The sequence below is a fragment of the Danio rerio genome, chromosome 6, assembly GCF_052040795.2.
Source record: "Danio rerio strain M-AB ecotype USA chromosome 6, GRCz13ab, whole genome shotgun sequence".
NCBI lineage: Eukaryota > Metazoa > Chordata > Actinopteri > Cypriniformes > Danionidae > Danio > Danio rerio.
The window spans coordinates 3,940,852-3,962,247 of record NC_141026.1 but is presented as its reverse complement, the minus strand read 5'-3'; the positions used below and the strand labels follow the sequence as shown (position 1 = coordinate 3,962,247).

The 21,396-nt window shown below is 37.8% G+C and overlaps 1 protein-coding gene across 3 annotated transcripts in view; it reads right to left on the bottom strand.

The window, feature by feature from the left end:
• Window positions 1-2,310: 2,310 nt before the first annotated feature.
• Window positions 2,311-21,396, bottom strand: part of kdm4aa (lysine (K)-specific demethylase 4A, genome duplicate a) — a 41,384-nt gene continuing 22,298 nt past the window's right edge. For 2 of the 3 annotated variants that reach the window (NM_001442467.1, XM_087254729.1), the window contains exons 15-22: window positions 20,130-20,206; window positions 18,635-18,690; window positions 17,677-17,785; window positions 14,940-15,128; window positions 11,603-11,773; window positions 10,430-10,549; window positions 10,262-10,354; window positions 2,311-5,846 (exon numbers count right to left, since the gene is read on the bottom strand). In NM_001442467.1, coding sequence (NP_001429396.1) covers window positions 5,709-5,846; window positions 10,262-10,354; window positions 10,430-10,549; window positions 11,603-11,773; window positions 14,940-15,128; window positions 17,677-17,785; window positions 18,635-18,690; window positions 20,130-20,206 — 953 coding nt within the window. In that variant the 3' untranslated portion in view covers window positions 2,311-5,708. The remainder of the gene's footprint in view (window positions 5,847-10,261; window positions 10,355-10,429; window positions 10,550-11,602; window positions 11,774-14,939; window positions 15,129-17,676; window positions 17,786-18,634; window positions 18,691-20,129; window positions 20,207-21,396) is intronic. The other variant, XR_015492422.1, reaches the window with a different exon arrangement.

Genomic DNA, 21,396 nt, shown 5'->3' with positions numbered 1-21,396 from the left:
TCATTTCATGAGGATTCTATATAAATCAGTGGCTACAACACATCTGTTTATACGTCGCTGTTATGAAGGTCACAGTTCCAGTTTTGAGTTTCAGAAATGAGCTTGAGACGTGAAATCCTTCAAACGGAAGAGTGTTGTGGAAACTTACAGAGAACACAAAACATTATGACAGTGTGCTTGTGTAAAAAAGCAAACAGTGTTTCCTATAGTATTTTGTCTTCTGGAGAAAGTCTTATTTGGTTTATTTCGGCTAGAAGAAAAGCAGGTTTATTTTTTAAAACCATTTTAAGGTCAATATCATTACCCCCCTTAAGCAATATTTGTTTTCAATTGTCTACAGAACAAACCACTGTTATACAATGACTTGCCTAATTACCCTAACCTGCCTAATTAACCTAGCTAAGCCTGTCACTTTAAGCTGAATACTAGTATCTTTAAAAATATCTAGTCAAATATTCTATACTGTCATCATGGCAAAGATAAAAGAAATCAGTTATTAGAAAGGAGTTAATAAAACTATTATGTTTAACAAAATATTTCTGTAATAATTCAGGAGAGCTAATAATTGACTTCAACTGTATATGTCAATAAACAAATAGGCTATATTGGCTATATATATATACTAAACTCTGTCAGTATAAGTCGAGTATACTTCAGTGCAATAAGTACATTTCTGAGAAGTACATAAAAAACCAGCTGAAAGTGACTAATAGTGAAAGTCTACTAAACTGCTTTTTCTTAAAGGATTAGTGAAGCCGAATCAGTGAAAGCTGTTCAGTTTTCTGTTTATAATGCAACACTGTGGGGTTTTCCCTCTTGATGGGTGTTTGGAGATTCCCTAGGAGAGCTCCCTGATCGTCACACAACCACGCTTCACACGATCTGATTGACATTCACAGCTTTTGATTAATCAGAGCTTTCTTTTTAATTAATCATCCAGCTAATAAATACATTATTTAGGCAAATGCAACATTTCAACTATTTGGAGCTAGGGATAAATACACTCACCGGCCACTTTATTAGGTACACCTGTCCAACTGCTCGTTGACGCAAATTTCGAATCGGCCAATCACATGGCAGCAACTCAATGCATTTAGTCATGTTGACATGGTCAAGACGATCTGCTGCAGCGTCAGAATGGGGAAGAAAAGGGATTTAAGTGACTGAACGTGGCATGGTTTCTGGTGACAGATGGGCTGGTCTGAGTATTTCAGAAACTGCTGATCTACTGAAATTTTCACACACAACCATCTCTAGGGTCTACAGAGAATAATCAGTAAAAGAGGAAATATCCAGTGAGCGGCAGTTCTGTGGGCGCAAATGCCTTGTTGATGCCAGAGGTCAGAGGAGAATGGCCAGACTGGTTCCAGCTGATAGAAAGGCAACAGTAACTCAAATAAGCACTCGTTACAACCGAGGTCTGCAGAAGAGCATCTCTGAACACACAACACGTCCAACCTTGAGGCGGATGGGCTACAGCAGCAGAAAACACACCGGGTGCCGCTCCTGTCAGTTAAGAACAAGAAACTGAGGCTACAATTCACACAGATGAGTCTCGATTTTTGTTGCCACATTCGGATGGTCGGGTCAGAATTTGGCATCAACAACATAAAAGCATGGATCCATCCTGCCTTATATCAATGGTTCAGGCTAGTGGTGGATGTGTGATGGTGTGTAGAATGTTTTCTTGGCACACTTTAAGCTCATTAGTACCAATTGAGCATGGTGTCAAAGCCACAACCTACCTGAGTATTGTTGCTGACCATGTCCATCTCTTTATGAGCACAGTGTACCCATCTTCTGATGCCTACTTCCAGCAGGATAACGCACCATGTCATAAAGCGTGAATCATCTCAGACTGGTTTCTTGAACATGACAATGAGTTCACTGTGCTCAAATGGCCTCCACAATCACTAGATCTCAATCCAATAGAGCACCTTTGGGATGTGATGGAACAGGAGATTCGCATCATGGATGTGCAGCCGACAAATCTGCAGCAACTGCGTGATGCTATCATGTCAATATGGAGCAAAATCCCTGAGGAATTTTTCCAGTACCTTGTTAAATCTACGCCATGAAGGATCAAGGCAGTTCTGAAGGCAAAAGGGGGTCCAACCTGGTACTAGTAAGGTGTACCTATTAAAGTGGCCAGTGAGTGTAGCCATGCTAAAACTGTGCTATTCTTTCAGTATAGCTTTATCATAACACCTATCAATCTTTATGGAAAATGCTGAGTGCTTAGAAAACAGTGTGTTTTGCAATGCAAGCAAAAACGAGCCATTCGATAGAAGAAAAAAAAAGACACGAGAATTAGAAACAAGTAAACTCACATCTTTTACTGATGCACATTAATGGTTTTTACAAAAGACATGTATGGAAGTCCTAGAGCCTCAGCATTCAGAAGTGCGGTAAGAACGAGACTCGTGTTTAAAAAGCAAAAAAAAAAAACAAGAGGCAGAAGAAACGTGCCGGATTTCTTAAATTAACTACATACAACTATATCTCACAGTATATGAACATTAAACGTATTATAAAACAAAGCAATAAAATAGGCTTCTTGATAGAAAAACATCTTTTATAATTTTCTTTTTTTTTTGTAATATATATATATATATATATTTAGAGTGACGATTAGCCCTGTCTATTGAACAACAGACAAACTGCAACAACCTTACTTTCTCCAAATGCTGTCGGCTAGAAAAGTCCAAACAGGCAAAACGACGGCCTCCTCAGCTTTCAGAAGAGCATTTCAGTCTCTAGAGCTCGGCTACTGCAAGGACAAAGATGACAGTTCATTAAAGCACAGCTGAGAAGTGCAAAAATAGCTTATTAAAACCACGGGGCTTTTGATCAAATATGGACAGCAGTGAGAGCTACATTAATGGAAACCTGGAAATGAGATAGTGTGGAACCAGAGTAAGCAACGCAGGGCTCTGAACAAGCTGTGAAAAACCCAGATTCTTGGCATTTTGCTGTGACTCCTTCCAGGAAACAGAACACACCCATGAACTCCCTCATTATGAACCATTACTCCGACAGCACTGGAACTCATATTGCAGAAGGTATTTAGAAAGCACCAGGTAATAAATAAGCTTGTAAAAAATGACACGCTGAATTCATTATGTTCCAAATAATGTACAATATTCGAGATCTCGACTTAAAAACAGGAGATCTGACTGTATAGAATGCAATGGCACGTCCTTTCGGTAAAACGCGGGTAGAAACAGCACCCTCAGTTAAAGGTGTAGTTCACACAAAATGTTTATCTATTTACACACCCTCTGCTTGATCCAAACCGGAGTTTCTTTCCTACGCTGAACTCAAAGCAAGACAGTTTAAAGATTATCAGAAACCTGTAACCATTGACTTTAATACACTCTCAGAAATAAGGGGAGCTGTCACTGGTTAAAAAAAAGGTCCACAATAATACATCAAATGTACATTTTGGGCACATCAGGGTGCTAAAATGCATCTTTGAGGTACCAAAATGAAATGTTTTTATGGAAGTCAATGGTTACAGGTTTCTGATATCTTTAGCCACTCTCACAAATAAAGGTACAGGAAGCTGTCACTGGAACAAAAGATCCATAATAGTACATCAAATGTACATTTTAATCACATCAGGGTACTAAAATGCACCTTTGAGGTACCAATGTGGACTGTTTGGCTAAAGAATGTCAGTAATCTGTAACCATTGACCTCTATACACTACAGAAATAAAGGTGCGGGAAGCTGTCATTGGTACACAAGGGCCATAATCTTACATCAAATGTACATTTTAATCACATCAGGGTACTAAAATGCACCTTTGAGGTACCAATATGGACTGTTTGGCTAAGGAATATCAGAAACCTGTAACCATTGACCTCCATATACTCTCAGAAATAAAGGTACAAGATGTCACTGGTACTACAGGTCAATAATGGTACATCAAATGTACATTTTGAGTATGTCAAGGTACTAAAATGCACCTTTGAGGAACCAATATGTAATGTTTGTATGGAAGCCAATGGTTACAGGTTTCTGATGTCTTTAGCCACTCTCAGAAATAGATAAGAGAAGCTGTCACTGGTACAAATAGGCCATAATGGTACATCAAATGTACATTTTGGGCATATCAGGGTACTAAAATGCACCTTTGAGGTACTAATATGGACTATTGGCTAAAGAATATCAGAAACTTGTAACCATTGACCTCCATACACTCCAAAAATAAAGGTAAGAGAAGCTGTCACTTGTAAAAAGGTCCATAACTTTACATCAAATGTACATTTTCGGGCACATCAGGGTACTAAAATGGACCTTTGAGGTACCAATATGGACTGTTCAGCTAACGAATATCAGTAACCTGTAACCATTGACCTCCATACACTCCAGAAATAAAGGTACAGGAAGCTGTCACTGGTACAAAAGGTCCATAATAGTACATCAAATGTACATTTTGGCCACATCAGGGTGCTAAAATGCACTTTTGAGGTACCGATATGAAATGTTTGTATGGAAGTCGGTGGTTACAGGTTTCTGATATTCCTTAGCCACTCTCAAAAATAAAGGTACAGCAACCTGTCACTGGTATAAAAGGGCCATAATGGTACATCAAATGTATATTTTGAGCACATCGGTGTACAAAAATGCACCTTTTAGGTACCAATATGGACTGTTTGGCTGAATAATATTAGAATTCTGTAACCACTGACTTCCATACGTGCTCAGAAATGGTACAGGTAGCTGTCACTGGTACAAAAGGTCCATAATGGTACATCAAATGTACATTTTAAGCATATCGAGGTGCTAAAATGCATCTTTGAGGTACCAAAATGGACTGTTTGTATGGAAGTCAATGGTTACGTTTCTGATATCTTTAGCCACTTTCAGAAATAAAGGTACAGGAAGTTGTCATGGTACAAATAGGCCATAATGGTACATCAAATGTACATTTTGAGCTCTACAGGGTACTAAAAGAGACCTTTGAGGTACCAATATGGACTGTTTGGCTGAAGAATATTAGAAATCTGTAACCATTGACTTCTATACACGCTCTGAAATAAAGGTACTTCCTGTCATTGGTACAAATAGGCCATAATAGTACATTAAATGTACATTTTGAGCACTACAGGGTACTAAATTAGACATTTGAGGTACCATTATGGACTGTTTGGCTACAAATGTGTACCTTTTGAAAAGGTACCACCCCACTGACAGCTCCCATGCCTTTAATTCGGAGTGTAGTATTTGTTTCCTACTATGAAAGTCAATGGTTGAATCGGTTTCCAACATTCTCCAAAATATCTTTGTAAATTCAGCTGAAAAAAGAACTTATTAAGGATTAAAACCACTTAAAGATGAGCAAATACGGATCATATTTTACATTTCTGAGTGAACTATCCCTTTAAGTGAAATAAATTAATGTTTAATTTGATGAAAGTAGATATTTATGAACAAATATTCTGTATTAAATGCTCACGTGTGTTTTCTCGAGTGTGTTTGGGACAGTTTCACAGCGCTGAGGTTAAAGGGTGTCAAACACACCCCAAGAAAAAGCTGCACTGTGTGTAAAAGACGCTGTGAAACTTTCTGCCACGCCTGCAGACGAGAGTTCAAACCCATCCAGACGTCTGCTTCCCGCCAGATGATCGCTACTGACGCTGGCAGGGGCTGCTGGAAGAGTGCTGGTGGTTTTGGGTGAAGGCCATGTCTGTCGCTGCTGGTTACTCCATGATTGCTCTGTAGATGACGGGCTCGATGTAGTCTCCTCTGTACCTGGAGTTGATCACTCGCTGCCGCTTGCTCTCCTGGACCTTCTTCTCTCCAAACATCCCGTCAAAGCGCATGTCCGAGGCCTTAGACTGCATAACACACATGCGCAAATCAATAGAATGCACTAGTGCCCACATATTTTCAGCAGCACTAGTTCCTAAAGATATAAAAAATTTTCCATAAAACAATAATAAAGCACTGTAGGGATGCACAGAAATAGAAACCGAAAATTCTGTTCAAATATAATATAACGAAAATAAAATATAAAATTATGAAGTCATTTTGTAAGACGCTTTAAATGTAACTTAATAACATAAGTTATGATTAAATAACCACGTTTTATTGACAGTTAAAGTTTATTGACCGTGAACGAGCTGAGAGGCATCAATTAGCCTTGCGCTATTATAAGCAGCAGGAATACACGTGCACTGCATAGAAATGTCCTTTTGAGCAGATTGTGCATTTCTAATGAGCATGTGAGGTTCATGCATACACAACAGGTGCGCAAGCTAGATGAGGGTGCATTTAGTTGTTTGCTATTTGGTCGGCACAGCAACAAATCGTCATTGTGTGTTGCAAGCCATTGGAATGAATGAATTCATAATGCAGCAGATTCTGCATCCAGTGTGAAAGCCACTTCAGACTGTACAGCGACTATGGCTGGAGGGAGAGCGAAACCAGTGCTGAGCAGTTTGATATTGATAACTTGTATTTGTTACTATATTTCCTTAATTCAATAATTGTTATAGCTGGAAACTGACTGGCTTTTGAACAGGGTTCCTGCAGGTTTCTTCAAGTTAAATTTAAGACTTTTTAAGAACCTTTTAAGACCATTATGAATGAAATTTTAGACTGGGATAAGGATTTTTTCCAATGGCCCGATTAATTTCTGTAGATACTTTTTGTATTATTGGAAGATCATGTAAAGGGATGTGTTGCTTTAGTTTTCTTTCCCTGATTAGGGCATTTAATTTGGAGAATTTGCTGTTAAAATAATTATTGGTTATTGGGTTATACAGTTGAAGTCAGTTATATTGGTTATACAGTTGAAGTCAGAATTATTCGCCCCACTTAGATTTTTTTTCTCTTTTTAAAATATTTCCCAAATTATGTTTAACAGAGAAAGGAAATTTTCACAGTATGTCTGATAATATTTTTTCTTCTGGAGAAAGTCTTATTTCTTTTATTTTGGCTAGAATAAAAGCAGGTATTAATTTTTTTAACACCATTTTAAGGACAAAATTATTAGCCTCTTTAAGCTATTTTTTTCCCGACTGTCTACAGAACAAACCATCATTATACAATAACTTGCCTAATTACCCAAACCTGCCTAGTTAACCTAATTAACCTAGTTAAACCTTTAAATGCCACTTTAAGCTGTGTAGAAATGTATTGAAAAATATCTAGTCTAATATTATTTACTGTCATCATGGCAAAGATAACATAAATCTGTTATTCGAAATGAGTAAACTTTTATGTTTAGAAATGTGTTGAAAAAATTGGCTCTCCGTTAAACAGAAATTGGGGAAAAATTTCAGCAACCTAAAAGATCAACAAGCTGCTATGTTTAACTATTATCATCACCTTTTGGACTATTATGAACTCAGATTGATGGAATTACTCTGTAACAGAGGTTACATGTGCTGGTGAAGGTTAAAGATACAGATGAGAGGTCCGCACTAACTGTGGGCTATCTTTTGCATGTTGTTTTTGAACCCAAATAAGGACTAAATGTATATGCTGTGTGTAGTTTTTCTGTAATTGGTAACATATCAGAGATTCTCAGGGTCTGTATGTGTTCACATATTGACATCGACTGAAACTTTCTGTCGTACACCACGCCCACCAAAAGAGCACCATTGGTACCCTTTTGGCAGTGGAAACGCTAGCCCGATAAAGGTGACCCAAACCGACCCGTACCTTATCGTACTGTACCACTCAGTGGAAACCAGTTGAAATTTAAGACATTTTAAGACTCCGCGAACACCCTATTAAAGCAAACCGTTTTGTTGCTTCCCTATAGCTAGGCCCATTCTGCAGATTTCTGCAGATTTTTAGCCCATCATTAATTCTGTTTATTACTTGAGTAAATGCATAAATCTGAATTTATTCAGTTTTTATTCAGTAATTTATTACTTTTTATTTTATATATCAAGGTTTTAGTTATTATACTCCGCTGGATACTCCCCAAAAAATTCCGCAGAAATCTTCAGATTTTTACCAAAATTGTCCGCAGAAATAGCAAAAAACGTTCGCAGATTCCGTCTGGCCCTGCCTATAGCAGACAACGGATTACTGATAGCAAGTTGCACACAATCCAATAAAAATATTACCTCCACCTCCACAAAATGTGGATAAGTAACTGATAAAAAGTCTCTCATTTTTTCAGTACAGTTGGCAGCTTTCCACAATGCCTCTCTGATTAGTTTTCTGGACTATTGCGTAACGTTTCCTGATTTGTTAAGCCTTGCTCATGTGACCTTTACAAAGTCAGTAGACTGACAGAGTGTAAATTATCACGTATTATGTGTTTTAAGGTGTATCAAACATACTGAGATGTGCGATTGTCCCCTATCCCCTGACAGCTCAGTACAGTGGAGATTGCTTAAGGTATAGTATTTTGAGTTGTTTGGGACGCAGTGACAAACAGCCGAATCTTTTGCTGAACAGATCCACTGATTTGATGCTCATAAGTTTTCTTAAAAGTCATTGTGCCGCAGATTAGATTTGCTGAAATGCGTGTTCATTGAAATGTAAGAATGAGTAATAAACCCATATGAAACTGTCCCTTAAATATGACAATAGCTATGTTTCTATCCAAAATGTGAATAAACTTTTTGCGCAAAACTGGATTATCGCATAAAAGTTGCGCGAATGAAACATCGTTTCCATTAGGGGTGTCAAATTTAATTGTTTCTTCGGTGCACCGCGATGCAGACGCGGACAATTCGGTATCGATTCAGTAATAACCATAACCGGTTATTATGTAGTGACGTCATTTATCTCCTATGCGCTCTGTCGCGAGGGAGGCGAGCGCCGTTATTTACAACACTCAGCCAACTCAGGGCCGGCCTGTGGCATAGGCACCATAGGCAAATGCTTAGGTGCCAGAAATGAGCGCGCATCAGTTGGTTTTGTTTTCGATTTTCCTGACACACATTCAGTTATAGACGGCAATAACTCAAAAACCTCTTACCCTAAAAAGATCTCAAGTGTGTTTCCTACAGAAAGACAAAGCTGGTTATGTTTCACAGCTGTCTTTCTTTTTTTCGCTCGACATTACGAGCACTGCTCCGTTTAAGCCCTCGCAGTCTGCGTTTACTTTAGCCGGCAGAGCTCGCGCTGAGAGGAGCTCTCTGTAAGGGACTGTCGGAAAAGTGCTTATTTTTTTCTGTTTTTCTGCTCCACTCAGCACGAGCTCTCCCTGTTGCAAGGGCTTAAGTGTGCTTGTTTGTGTGTGTGTGTGTTTGTTTGTTTGTTTGTTTGATGCTGTCTAAGTTTGTGAATGTGTTTGAATGAGAGACAGTGTGTTGCTGTGTGTCTGTGTGTTTATACAGACAGCATGTTATAGCCTCCCCCCTAAAATATAACACTATATATGGAAAGCACCGTCAATGCACCGTGATGCACCGAGATATCGAATTGAACCGAATCGATGGCATGATAATCGTAACCGAACCGAACCGTGAGACCAGTATAGGTTCACACCTCTAGTTTCCATCCAACGAGTCAAAGCAAACAAAATCGTCACTTCCTGATTAACTGGCGCCAAATATCAACAGTAAAAACTGCAATTGCTGCAGTAGAAGAAGCTTCATCAATCTTTCCTAAATGAATGCGCCTCAGAAGACAATCCTGACAAGCAGTGAGCGCGCAGTGGCATTTGAAGGTGTCAGACGCGGAGCACAGGCGCTCTTGATTCTAGGGGTCATTAATAATATAATAACATTAATACTGAAATGGTAAGGCGTTTTATAACGACCAAAATAACATTTCAGATGTTTTATAATGTGCTCAACCTGACGTTTTATCCATTCACACACATTTTAAGCATCACATGATCTCTTTTAACAAAATCACATGACCTTTTTTAATGCGCATGCTGGAGTTTGTGTGGTAAAAGTGTTTCCATCGCAGTTTATGCGCATCTTTTCTTATCGAATAAAAAGTTTATCCTACCCAGTTAGGCGCATAAGTTTTTTATGCGTATTTTCAAAATTTATGCGCATCATGGCGTTTCCATTAACCGTTTTTTTTATGCGCATATGCAAAATGCGCATAAAATAGGTGGATGGAAACAAAGCTATTGAGAATACAGTTTTGTGCTTGGGTGCTCTTTGCGACCCACCAATTGAACGTTAAATAAACAGGGATGTGGGACTCAAACGCTCCTGGTTACAGTTTGTTTGCTGAATGTTTTAAAACGCACTCCTTCAGGGACTACGCTGTACTGTTACCTTTTTTATTAGTATAACTTGCAATATCTCTAATATAGAGATCTCACCAGACGTGATTTGACCCTTTTGGGCAGCTCTTCATCAAGGGTGTAGACGTCATCTCTCTTAGCAGTCAGCAGAGATCCATCCTCAAACTCCACCTGAAGAAGAGCAGTGGTTTATTATTCAGCTCAACACAGACATATAATAGTTCAGCTTTTCTCTTTGACATTTACCTGATACATCTGAATAACATGAGCTGCCACGAATTTGGCTCCATAGACGAGACCGTCGGTCCATCTGACTTGAACCACTTCACCCTGCGGTGGCGGACCCAGCTGAGCACAGTCCCGGTTCTACACAAAAACATGACAATGCATTTACAATGCATTAAAACATCATTTTCTAGCCACAGCCACGCATCATTCTCGAAATGTATAGTTTGTCTAAAGTGATGTATACAAACTATATATTATACTAGGGCTGAGCAGGGATGCAATCAGTTGGCGCAGTCGACACTCTATAGTCAAAAGCGACATTTTGTGTCTGCTGGTTTGTTTACTTGCGGGAGTTCCAGTGGCATTTTCCCGCATGTTAATTCTGACCAATCGAAAAGCAGTTTAGGAAATACGATTAACAACATCTGGCCAATGAGTGAAGTGGATTTCAACTGGTTTGGACCAAAGCAATCAGTGTGGTGTGAAAAGGACCCAAAGACAGCCGAAAATGCTACAATGCATCATTTGTTGCCAACAGTCCAGACCACATGAACCAAACCACAGATGTGAAAGCACCGATAAGAGATTTCTTTCAAAAACTGACCCCAAACCTTTAAGCACTAGCAAAGAGCTTAGAATGACCAAGAGGCGACACTCTAGTGTAATTTGGGAAACACCCACTAGAGGGCGCGACGGCCATTTTGGAATGAAAACTCCAATAGAACAACAGCATATTATAAGTCTGTTAAATAAACTATTAAAAGTGCTGATGATTGTGATAATAAGTGTTGTATTGTCGTCTTTAAGGTTGTATCTCAGTTTTAATGCACTTTTTAAAAAGATAAAAAACAAAGCAGCTGCTTGCCATCGCGACAGTAATGAGATCCAATGGACGACTGATCACTTTCACTCCAAAATGGTGGAATCCGGAGCTGTTTCTGGGCGCTGCTGTTGCAATGGAGCGTTCTATTGAGTGTCGCCTCTTGGTCATTCTAAGCTCTTTGGCACTAGTGTGATCTCCTTACAGTCCTTCCTATAACTTTTCCACAACGTTTCTTGCGCAAAACTTTTCACATATTTCCCTGATTTCCTCAAGGGAATTTAATAATTAGTAAATCTACTGTTAAATGCAGATTTTATACTATAGCCGCTGCAGAGAACATACAAAATGCACCATGACTTGTCTCTTACCACAATATCCTCTGGGAAAAGGTTATCGCTGAAGGAGCCATCATCAAAGTTGACCTCATAAAAAGTCTCTTTTGTCAGCTGTATGACTTCACACTGGTAGTAGCGTCCGTTTTTGTGCTTGCAGATGACCCTTTGGCCCACGCTGAGCTCTCTCATGGCTGACTTATTACGCTGCAGGAAAAACACACAGATCACAATTAAGGCTCTTTCAATTCTGTTTTATACCTCAGATTCCACATTTTCAGTCTGAAGTTTTTGAAATCTCTTTTACTGATTATAAATGATGGTCACTGAATGGAAGGAAAGACAGATGCTTCTTCAGTTAAAGTAATGCACTTATAATAATATATTTCTAACAGAGGACAATTTCCATAATTTGTTTGTACTGTTTATTATTCAAACACACACAATGAGGACGCAGCAGAATCTGGTCATAAAATTGTAGATGAATAATTCAAAGGCAGTGCTGTACACCTTATTGAATGGGGATATGGGCTGCTGTTGTCAATATTAAAATGCAAGAAACTGTTCAAATGAGAGATTTGCAAATTTCACTTGTGAAAGAAAGATGCAGTCTGGTTTACTAAAAGCAATCTGACGTGCGTGTGATGCTTTCTGAGCAAACAAACTCATGACCGTTATTGCCAGAGCTGATCTGAGAGTCAAGGTCAACTTTATATGTATAGCACTTTAAAACAACATGAATGTTGAGCAAAGTGCTTCACAAACATGGCCAAAATAATTAAAGAGACAGGACAATATATGCTACAATAAAATTTAAAAAATAAAAATAAAATTTAAAACATTGGCACAATCATGAGTCACTTAAAAATAAAATTATATCAGTAGGCCAAAGTGAAGAGGTACGTTTTGGCTGATTTTTTAAAAACGCTTAATGAAGAGTCACGTTTTGTTTACTAAAATTTGTGATACTTTAGTTTAGGTCACAATTCATGGTATTAACAAACCATTGACTAGTAGTAGTAGCTTAATAAACTACTAATTAGCTGTTTACTAATAGATAGTATGGTAAAAGTTAGGTAATGGGTAGAATTAGGGATGCAGAATAAGATCATACTTAATAACAACTAATGAACGATTAATATCCTAATAATAGGTAAGTAATAAGTAGGCCCACACAGAATCTGAGCATGCAGAATTTTGCAGATTTTGAGCCCATCATTGATTGTTTATTTACTTGAGTAAATGTGTCTGAATTTAAATTTATTCCGTTTTTTAATTAATTTAATATTATTGACTAATATGAAAATATTTATGTGATTTATTTACAGTATAGTTTGTAAAGTAATGTTTTCAAGTCGCCTCACAGCAAGAAGGTCGCTGGTTCGATCCTTGGCTCAGTTTTCGTTTCTGTGTGGAGTTTGCATGTTCTCCCTGCATTTGCGTGGGTTTCCTCGGGGTGCTCCGGTTTCCCCCACAGTCCAAAGACATGCGGTACAGGTGAATTGGGTAGGCTAAATTGTCCGTAGTGTATGAGTGTGTGTGTAAATGTGTGAACCCAAAGATGGGTTGCGCCTGAAAGGGCATCCGCTGCGTAAAAATGTGCTGGTTAACTTGGCGGTTCATTCCACTGGGGCGACCCCGGATTAGTAAAGGGACTCAGCCGACAAGAAAATGTATGAATGAATGAATGAATGAAGTAATGTTTTCTGTCTTTTAGTAGATCTATTATATAAGAAACTTGCTTTGTTTACCAAATATAGTGGATCTAATTGGATTTGCATTGTTAACATTAAATACAAGTTAAAATGTATTACTTTTTAGTTTATATATTAGGGTTTTAGTTATTAAACTCTTAAAATCATTCCACATAAATCCACAGATTTTTTTTTTCCACAGACAATTCTGCGCAGAAATAGCAAAAAATGTCCGCAGATCCTGTCTGGAACTAGTAATAAGTCAGTAGTTAATAGCATGAATTGTGACCTAAATTAAAGTGCTACCAAATTAGTTTTAACTATTGACATGGAGTCAAGAAATATTTAAAACAAATATTTAAAATGAAAGCAAAACTGAATTTAATGTTGTTTTTTTACTTACAGAAAAAAAATTATAGATTTATTCTGCTCTACACCAGCTCTAAAATGATTTGAACACTTGTGCCATCAGGGTTCAACGCAAAGGATTTTTTTCTACTGGTCCGATCGGGCCAATGGTTTAGATTTTTACTTGCCAAGCCAAAGATTCCACTGGCCCCACCAAAGAAAAAAATACAATTTAAACGCTATTTTTTAGCCACATATTTTAAATAATGTGTAAAAAATAATGCCTATAATTATTTAAATGTTAAAAATTATTTAAATAATACTTTTAAAATGTCAATATATGTATAATGAACAAAATTATGTGTTAACAAAACAAAAAGAGCAGTATGGAAAATGTGAAGGTATTTTATTTCAGTTCGAAATTATTTAACAAAAAGGTGGCCCCAATCGGGTCAGTAATGATCCTGTCTACTGTCCCAAGCATCTCTCACACTGGCCCCAGGCCATCGGGCAGTCCTTATTGTTGAGCCCTGGCCATGCTTAAAAAAAAGAAACCAGAAACAGGATAAAAGAAGAGACTATTGGACAAACTGCTGAATTTAATGTTTTTTTTTTATTTACTGAAGGAGCAAAAAAAAAAAAAAAACATTATCTAAATTTATTCTGCTATACACCAGCTATAAAATGATTTGAACATTTGTGCCATGCTTACAAATGTTCAGAAAGGAAACAGGAAACAGGATAGAGGAAGAGACAACTGGGCAAACTTCTACAACCACCTGTTTCAGCCACATCTCATTATATGCAGTTGAAGTCAGAATGATTAGCCCTCCGGAAATACTAGCCACCCTGTATATTTGTCCCCCAATCTCTGTTTAACGAGATAATATTTTTGCAACACATTTCTAAACATAAACGTTTTAATAACTAATTGTTTTTATCTTTGCCATGACGACAGCTAGTATTACTAGTATTCTACTAGCACTGTTGATACTAGTGTTCAGCTTAAAGTGACATTTAAAGGCTTCACTAGGTTAATTAGGCAAGTTAGAGTGATTATGCAAGTCATTGAATAACAGTGGTTTGTTCTGTAGACAATCAAAACAAAAAGGGGGCTAATAATATTGACATTAAAATGGTTTTAAAAAATTAAAAACTGCTTTAATTCTAGCCGAAGTAAATCAAATAAGACTTTCTCCAGAAGAAAAAATATTATAGGCAATACTGTGAAAATTTCCTCGAACTGTTAAACATTATTTGGGAAATATTTAAAGAGGAAAAATTACAGGATGGCTCATCATTTTGGCTTTAACTTTAACAGTCAGATGTACCTCAGACTGTACTGGTCCTTTGTGGCGGCAGCAGGTGACGTAGACGACGAAAGGCCAGTCGTCTGGGTGCATGATGACGCCGGCGGCCTGTGCACAGGTCGGGTGATATGAGGTGGGACAGCGACCGTGAGAACACTGCACACAACAGCCCAGCGTTTTCTTCATCCGCCGCTTGCAGTAGTAGCATTTCTAAAAGCACATACAGCGAGATAAGATCACAGGAAGTCATTGCACAGGAACCGAGACCCAACGGCAGTGCTGATATAAATAACAGCAAAGCACTTCCAGTAAGAGTCAACACCCTAAAGGAAGTTACAAACTGTGTCAAAACATGTCATTGACTTGTGAATTTATTTCACAAGAAGGGCCCGTTTTGGTACAGTTTGTATATAAATATAGAATATAAAACATAATATAGTATTTCATTTTTGATATTAGAAATATAAATAAACAGTCATATACAAACGATAGACATAGACATAAGCCCCTTTCACACAGTGATACCAGTAAATATCTGGAAAATTTCCGGAACGACTTTACCGGTATATTCAAAAAAGCGCTGTTCACACAGGCGAGGACGTTACGGAAATTTTCCAGAAAAGACCGTTCACACATCCATTCCAAAATACCGGTAAATTCTGACATCATTCACCCCAAATGAGCCTTAAACAGCTGCGCTTGTATTTGTAAACATTTGACAACATTATAAACTCTGTTGATGATCAGTATTGTGAACAACTTCGATGAAAACATATGGAGAATCACTTTCCGTGTCGAGATGTTCATTATATGTGTGTGTGCTGGCGCTCACAGGCTGTTTCACAGGCACACGCAAAGCTTGAAGGTAAACAAACAGCGGCTTATCATATGCATCTTATCGATGATTATTTACACAGTTGGCATTAAGAAGAACAAATAAACGTTATCTGACTAACATCTAGCAGCTAAACTCGTCTGGGAAAATATTCAAAGGCTTTTATTCTTATAAACCGAGCGGACGTGAATGCGTCTGACTGTTCTGATTGGCTAAAGCAGACGACTTATGTCAGCACGTTCTAGACGTGCACGCGCTCTTTCCGGTAATCTTCCTTCTGCGTTTACACAGCGCAGCATTCCGGCAAATTACCGGTAATGTTACAACTTCTCTTTCCGGAAAATAGCCAGAACGAATTTACCGGTATTTTCAAAAAGGACCTGTTCACACATATACACCTTTCCGGAAAATTGCCAGTAATTTTCCGAAAAGGTCTGTATGTGTGAAAGGGGCTATAGACATTCTGGTCTAAAAAAGGAGGCGTGTTGAGGCACATTGCTGGCGCGTTTCTATTTTGAGGAATTTAAATAGACGGTTTAATAGATCAGATCAAAGCAGGTCTATTGTCCCGCGCAGAGCGCTATAGTTGTGCGCCTCGCTGACACATAGCTTAATAAACACAGGATGTGCAGCAATACGCAAATATCTTTACAAATGAAAAAGAATTAAAGGATTAAAATATTACAAAAATTATTATTTTCTAGCCTACATAAATATAAAAATCATGCGTTCTATATCTCGGGAGGCTTTTTCAGTTTATTCATGACAATTTGCTTTTGTATAATGTTATTATTATTAGCAGTGGTATTATTTATTATACGCATATTTATATTTGCTTTTTTAAAAACAAGCTTAGATTTGTCCACCTGTCAGGTTTTAGACTATATGGATGTGTACATGTGTACTTCATTATTACTGTTCATTTATTCGTTGGCTGGAAATTAGAACTGAATTTAGAAATAGTTTTGAAACAAATCATTGCGATTAACAAACTAAATTATGTAGGCTATAGGCTAATGGATATATCTGTGTGTACAGCACGTATCTCTATCCACGAGAGTGAAAGTGAAAGTAAACAATGAGGAGGCCCATCTCTCTTTCTCGCGCTGCAGATGCTCTGTTTAACCGTTTTCTCTCCAGTTTTTCCACTTACAAAGTCCACCATGTAAACAGCAAATGTGCTATGGCACGGCGCAACTGACTCTTAAAGGGAATGGTAGGTGAGACTCTGATTGGTTTATTCTCAAAACACACCAATAACTCATTAAGAGAATAAGCTTAACCCTGTTAGACCATGCACCACGGCGCAAAGCTGATTTTTCCATCCTTAAATTAGCAAAAGATTCTGACACGCACTTAATGCGTTTGCGCCCTGTGTTTAGGATTTTGCGCAAGGATCGTCAAAATAGAGCCCTTAAAGTTTACTTACAGCTGATCACAATCTGCTGACAAGTTTGTTTTTTTATAGATAACAATTTTTGAGTGGGAAATGGCATACGCACATTTATTTAGTGTTGTGAAAGGGAATGGTAACAATACAACATGGTAAATGCTTTACTGTTCCAACTTGTTTTGAAATGCGTTGCAAGAACCACAATTAAATACGTGATTATTTTGAACAAAAACAATAAAAATCATGAGGAAGACATTAAATAATGTTTGTTGTATTGTCTGCATTGAAATACAAGTCAAAATTAAATTTAGAAATCACTACTTTCTTTTTGTATTTGCGTTTTTCATACTATCTTTGTCTGATTTGGGGTTGTATATATACAGCTGGCCCAGCGGGGACTTGAACCAGCGACCTTCTTGCTGGGAGGCAACAGTGCTAACCACTAGGCCACCGTGCCATTCATTCACATAGCACTAAATAATTTAACATATGCAGTTGTGTATTACTGTAATGTAAGAACAGAAAGTCACCAGTTTGAATCTCTGTAAGGGAATGCCGCTGAGATCCACTGGTGATCGTTCAGTGATGTTCACGAAGCGAGCCTCCTGTACTGCCACTGCACACAGCACATGAACCCATCTGCACACAGAGACTGCATTTATTGATCTTGAAGAAAACAGCTGGAAAAAACGTCATTTTACTGTAAAAGCATGCATGTAAATTCATGATTTCAAACTATAAATTCAAATGTTCAAGCAGAGTTCGTAAAGACACAGTATAAAATGGAATAATCTAAATCAGTGGTTCTTAAATATATTTCAACAAGTACCACCTCAGAAAAAAAACAGTCTCTCCAAGTACCACCAAAATGAGCAGTATTGAAATACAGTAGAGTAGTAGGCCTAGTAAAGCAGCTACAACTCTGCACAGTTAAAAAATGTGGCAGATGACCTTAGAAATATAGGTTATATGTCATATATGGCATATTATATACATCATTTTTGATAAATTTTGAAATATATAGCATGTACATGACATATTTGATTCCTCCGTGTACCACTAGAAGGAAGTCCGCGTACCCCTAGTGGTACACGTACCACAGTTTGAGAACCACTGATCTAAATCGTAGTTAAATTAAATGTAGTGCAAGAAACACCTGTATAAATTGATGTATAAATATTCCACTTTTTTGCATTAGCATTGCTATTGAGATTCTTATAAAACGTGTGAAAAAATAATAAAACAGAAAACATAACAACACTAAGAATAGCTTCAGGAATCAAATTAAACCAGGCATTCTTTGTGGGTACTGTGAAAATCATCTGGCACAACACAAGTAGTCTCAGAATTGTGTAATAAGTGAGACAGCATGGAAACAAAAGATTCTTTGTCGAATATCTGAGGTGATAGCTAGGCTAGAGTTCACTGCTGTGTTTTATGACACATTTAGTCATGCCTTCCTGCAGACTTTTATTTGCCTTTACTTACTTGCCATTATTGGCTCTGTGCAACGCTCCACCTCTCAACGAACATAAACAGCAACTCTGTCGAGAAACAGACTGAAACATCATTGACTTTCAAAACATCCAACTGTGTCAGAGACAGAAGGGATTAAAGATCATTATGTGCTTTATGCAAGTTTAAAGAAGCCCAAAAACTTCTTGGACACTTAAAAATAATACAGTTAAAATCAGCATCATTAGCCTCAATGTATATTTGTTTTCAATTTCTGTTTGACATTAAGATTTTTTAAACACATTTCTAGACATAATAGTTTTAGTAACTAATTTGCTTAGTTCATTTTTTATCTTTGCCATGATGACAGTACATAATATTTGACTAGATATTCTTCAAGACACTAGTATTCAGCTTAAAGTGACATTTAAAGGCTTAACTAGGTTAATTAGCCAAGTCATTGTATATTGATGGTTTGTTCTGTAGTCCCGGCCCACAAGGGGGCCTCAGCGAGCATTTTGGGAGTCACTTCAAATTTTACTTTTTTTTTTTTTAGCAGTGGACGATTAGAAGAACAATCATGTTTATTTCATCCCCTGGATGACCAAAAATCTGACAAATTTGAAATTCGTCCTCCAGAAAAAGACTGATTCACCTTTAGCAGCTAATAATAAGCATGCTGGACCCAAGTGAGGAAGCTCCAAACATTTCTAGTCGCAGCGCTAGCAATACTTAAAACACGAAATGCAGGAAATACCAAGATAGTTACCTGAACTATAGTTAGTTTACAAAATGGTTTAGTCCATTTTCTAAAAGCAAAGAGTCCTTGACCCAGCCACAGTGCATTATCTGCAGCAAAGTTCTTGCTAACGAATGTATGAGACCGTCCAAATTAATAAGACATTTGCAGACGACACATCTCCAATACCGCGACAAGCCCAGAGCATTTTTTGACCGCAAGGAGAAAAGACTTATGATTTTTCATAGATTTTACATTAGGCTATTATTTGTGCATAAACGTATCTAGATATAGTAATAAACTTACCGTTCTTTAAAAACAACATTTTTTGTCATCCTTACCGCAAACCTATGATAGCGATAATATTATTAAATGTGGAGGGGGGCCTTAAAATAGTTTCCGGGGGAAAAGAGGGGTCTCAAAGGGGGAACCACTGCTGTAAACAATTGTAAAACAATATTGCTTTAAGGGGCTAACAATATTGACCTTAAAACGGTTTTAAATAATTTAAAACTGCTTTTATTCTAGCCTAAATAAAACAAATAAGACTTTCTCCAGAAGAAAAAAAAAGTATAGGAAATACTGTCAATCATTTGGGAAATATAAAAAAAAAAAGAAATGAAAAATTTAAGTAGTACAATTTGATGTCACATACATTTTTGTCAATTTTCTCACCCATCATAGTTACACAGCCTTTAATTGATAACAAAGACAGCATTTTGGAGTGACCTAATTTTAATGTGTCCAAATTTTCTTTGGTTTCCTATATAGGAAGAGGTTTGTGTGTACCTCAGCAAAGGCGTTGGCTTTACAGCGGGCACACTTCCAGTCTTTAGAGACTCTTCCTGAGGCAACACCGTAACAACCTAAAACAAACAGAGCAGGTTAAACACACGGTTCCCTGATGAGGGCACTGAATTCAGGATGTCGCTTTCTTCACTGAGTACTCAAAGATATTAAGTTAAAGCTTTCATTTAAAAAAACTAAACTACAAGGGGTGAACGACACTAATAATAACAACCCAGGCTCATTCTGAAAACATAGTCCCATGGACGAATCTGGAGACTGCGAAATACGTCCTGGGAGGTACGTATTTTTGCAGTTTTTGTTTTCGCGAACCCACAAGAGGCCGCTGTGTGCGCTTTTTCGTATCTCAAATGTTTCTTGTGAGTGCCGTTCGCACTCGTGCTGTTCACCCACGAGTGGCCGCAGTCTGACTGACTGAATGATTGACTGACCCACCCTTCTCCTCCTTCCCTAAACCCAACCAATTTTACCGATTGACCCGCCTGCCCACTTACTTCCCTAAACCCAACCAACAATTTACAAAAGCTGTCCAGAAAAAGAAAAGCCGTCGTCTGATTTTTTACGAGTTATGAACTCGTTCACTTTATTTTTTGGATTCTGTTTTTGTCTCACACGATTTCTGGAACCGCTCTTCCCTGGACTCGAACACGGTCGTTGTGATCAACTCCTCTCTGCATCTCAGGTCTGCCGACGTACACGATGAGCTAACTGGACAAACTGGTTGCAGTGGAAAAGCCCTCCACATGGAGGTAAGCGGTCACCGGGTAAGAGTGAAAGGGAACAGCATCATACCGCCCCGTAGCGTTCGCTTTAAAAAATGAAATGCAGCCATATGTACCTCCTAGGACATATTTCGCAGTCTCTAGAAATGTACACGGAACTACGTTTTCAGAATGAGCCTGGGTTGGATAATAACACTGATGATGAAATTTAAACCTCAATATTTTAGCGGAATCTTTTCCGATAACATTCAGTGAATATAGTTGAATATTTGTCAAATAATTTTGTGGCTAAAAATGATTGGTTCAGGCACTGTTTTGGCACCGGTACCGTTTTAAAAGTATCGATTTTAGCAACGGTATCGAAAAAAAAACAAACGTGACCCAACCCTAGTCGAATCTAGGAATGCCGATTCTATAATATACTAATAATATTGAACCGTGGAGTTTGTACTGAATTTCAATATTACATTGAGTATTCTGCATCTCTAGTATAGTTTTTTTCATTCACATGTAAAAATTGTATTTTG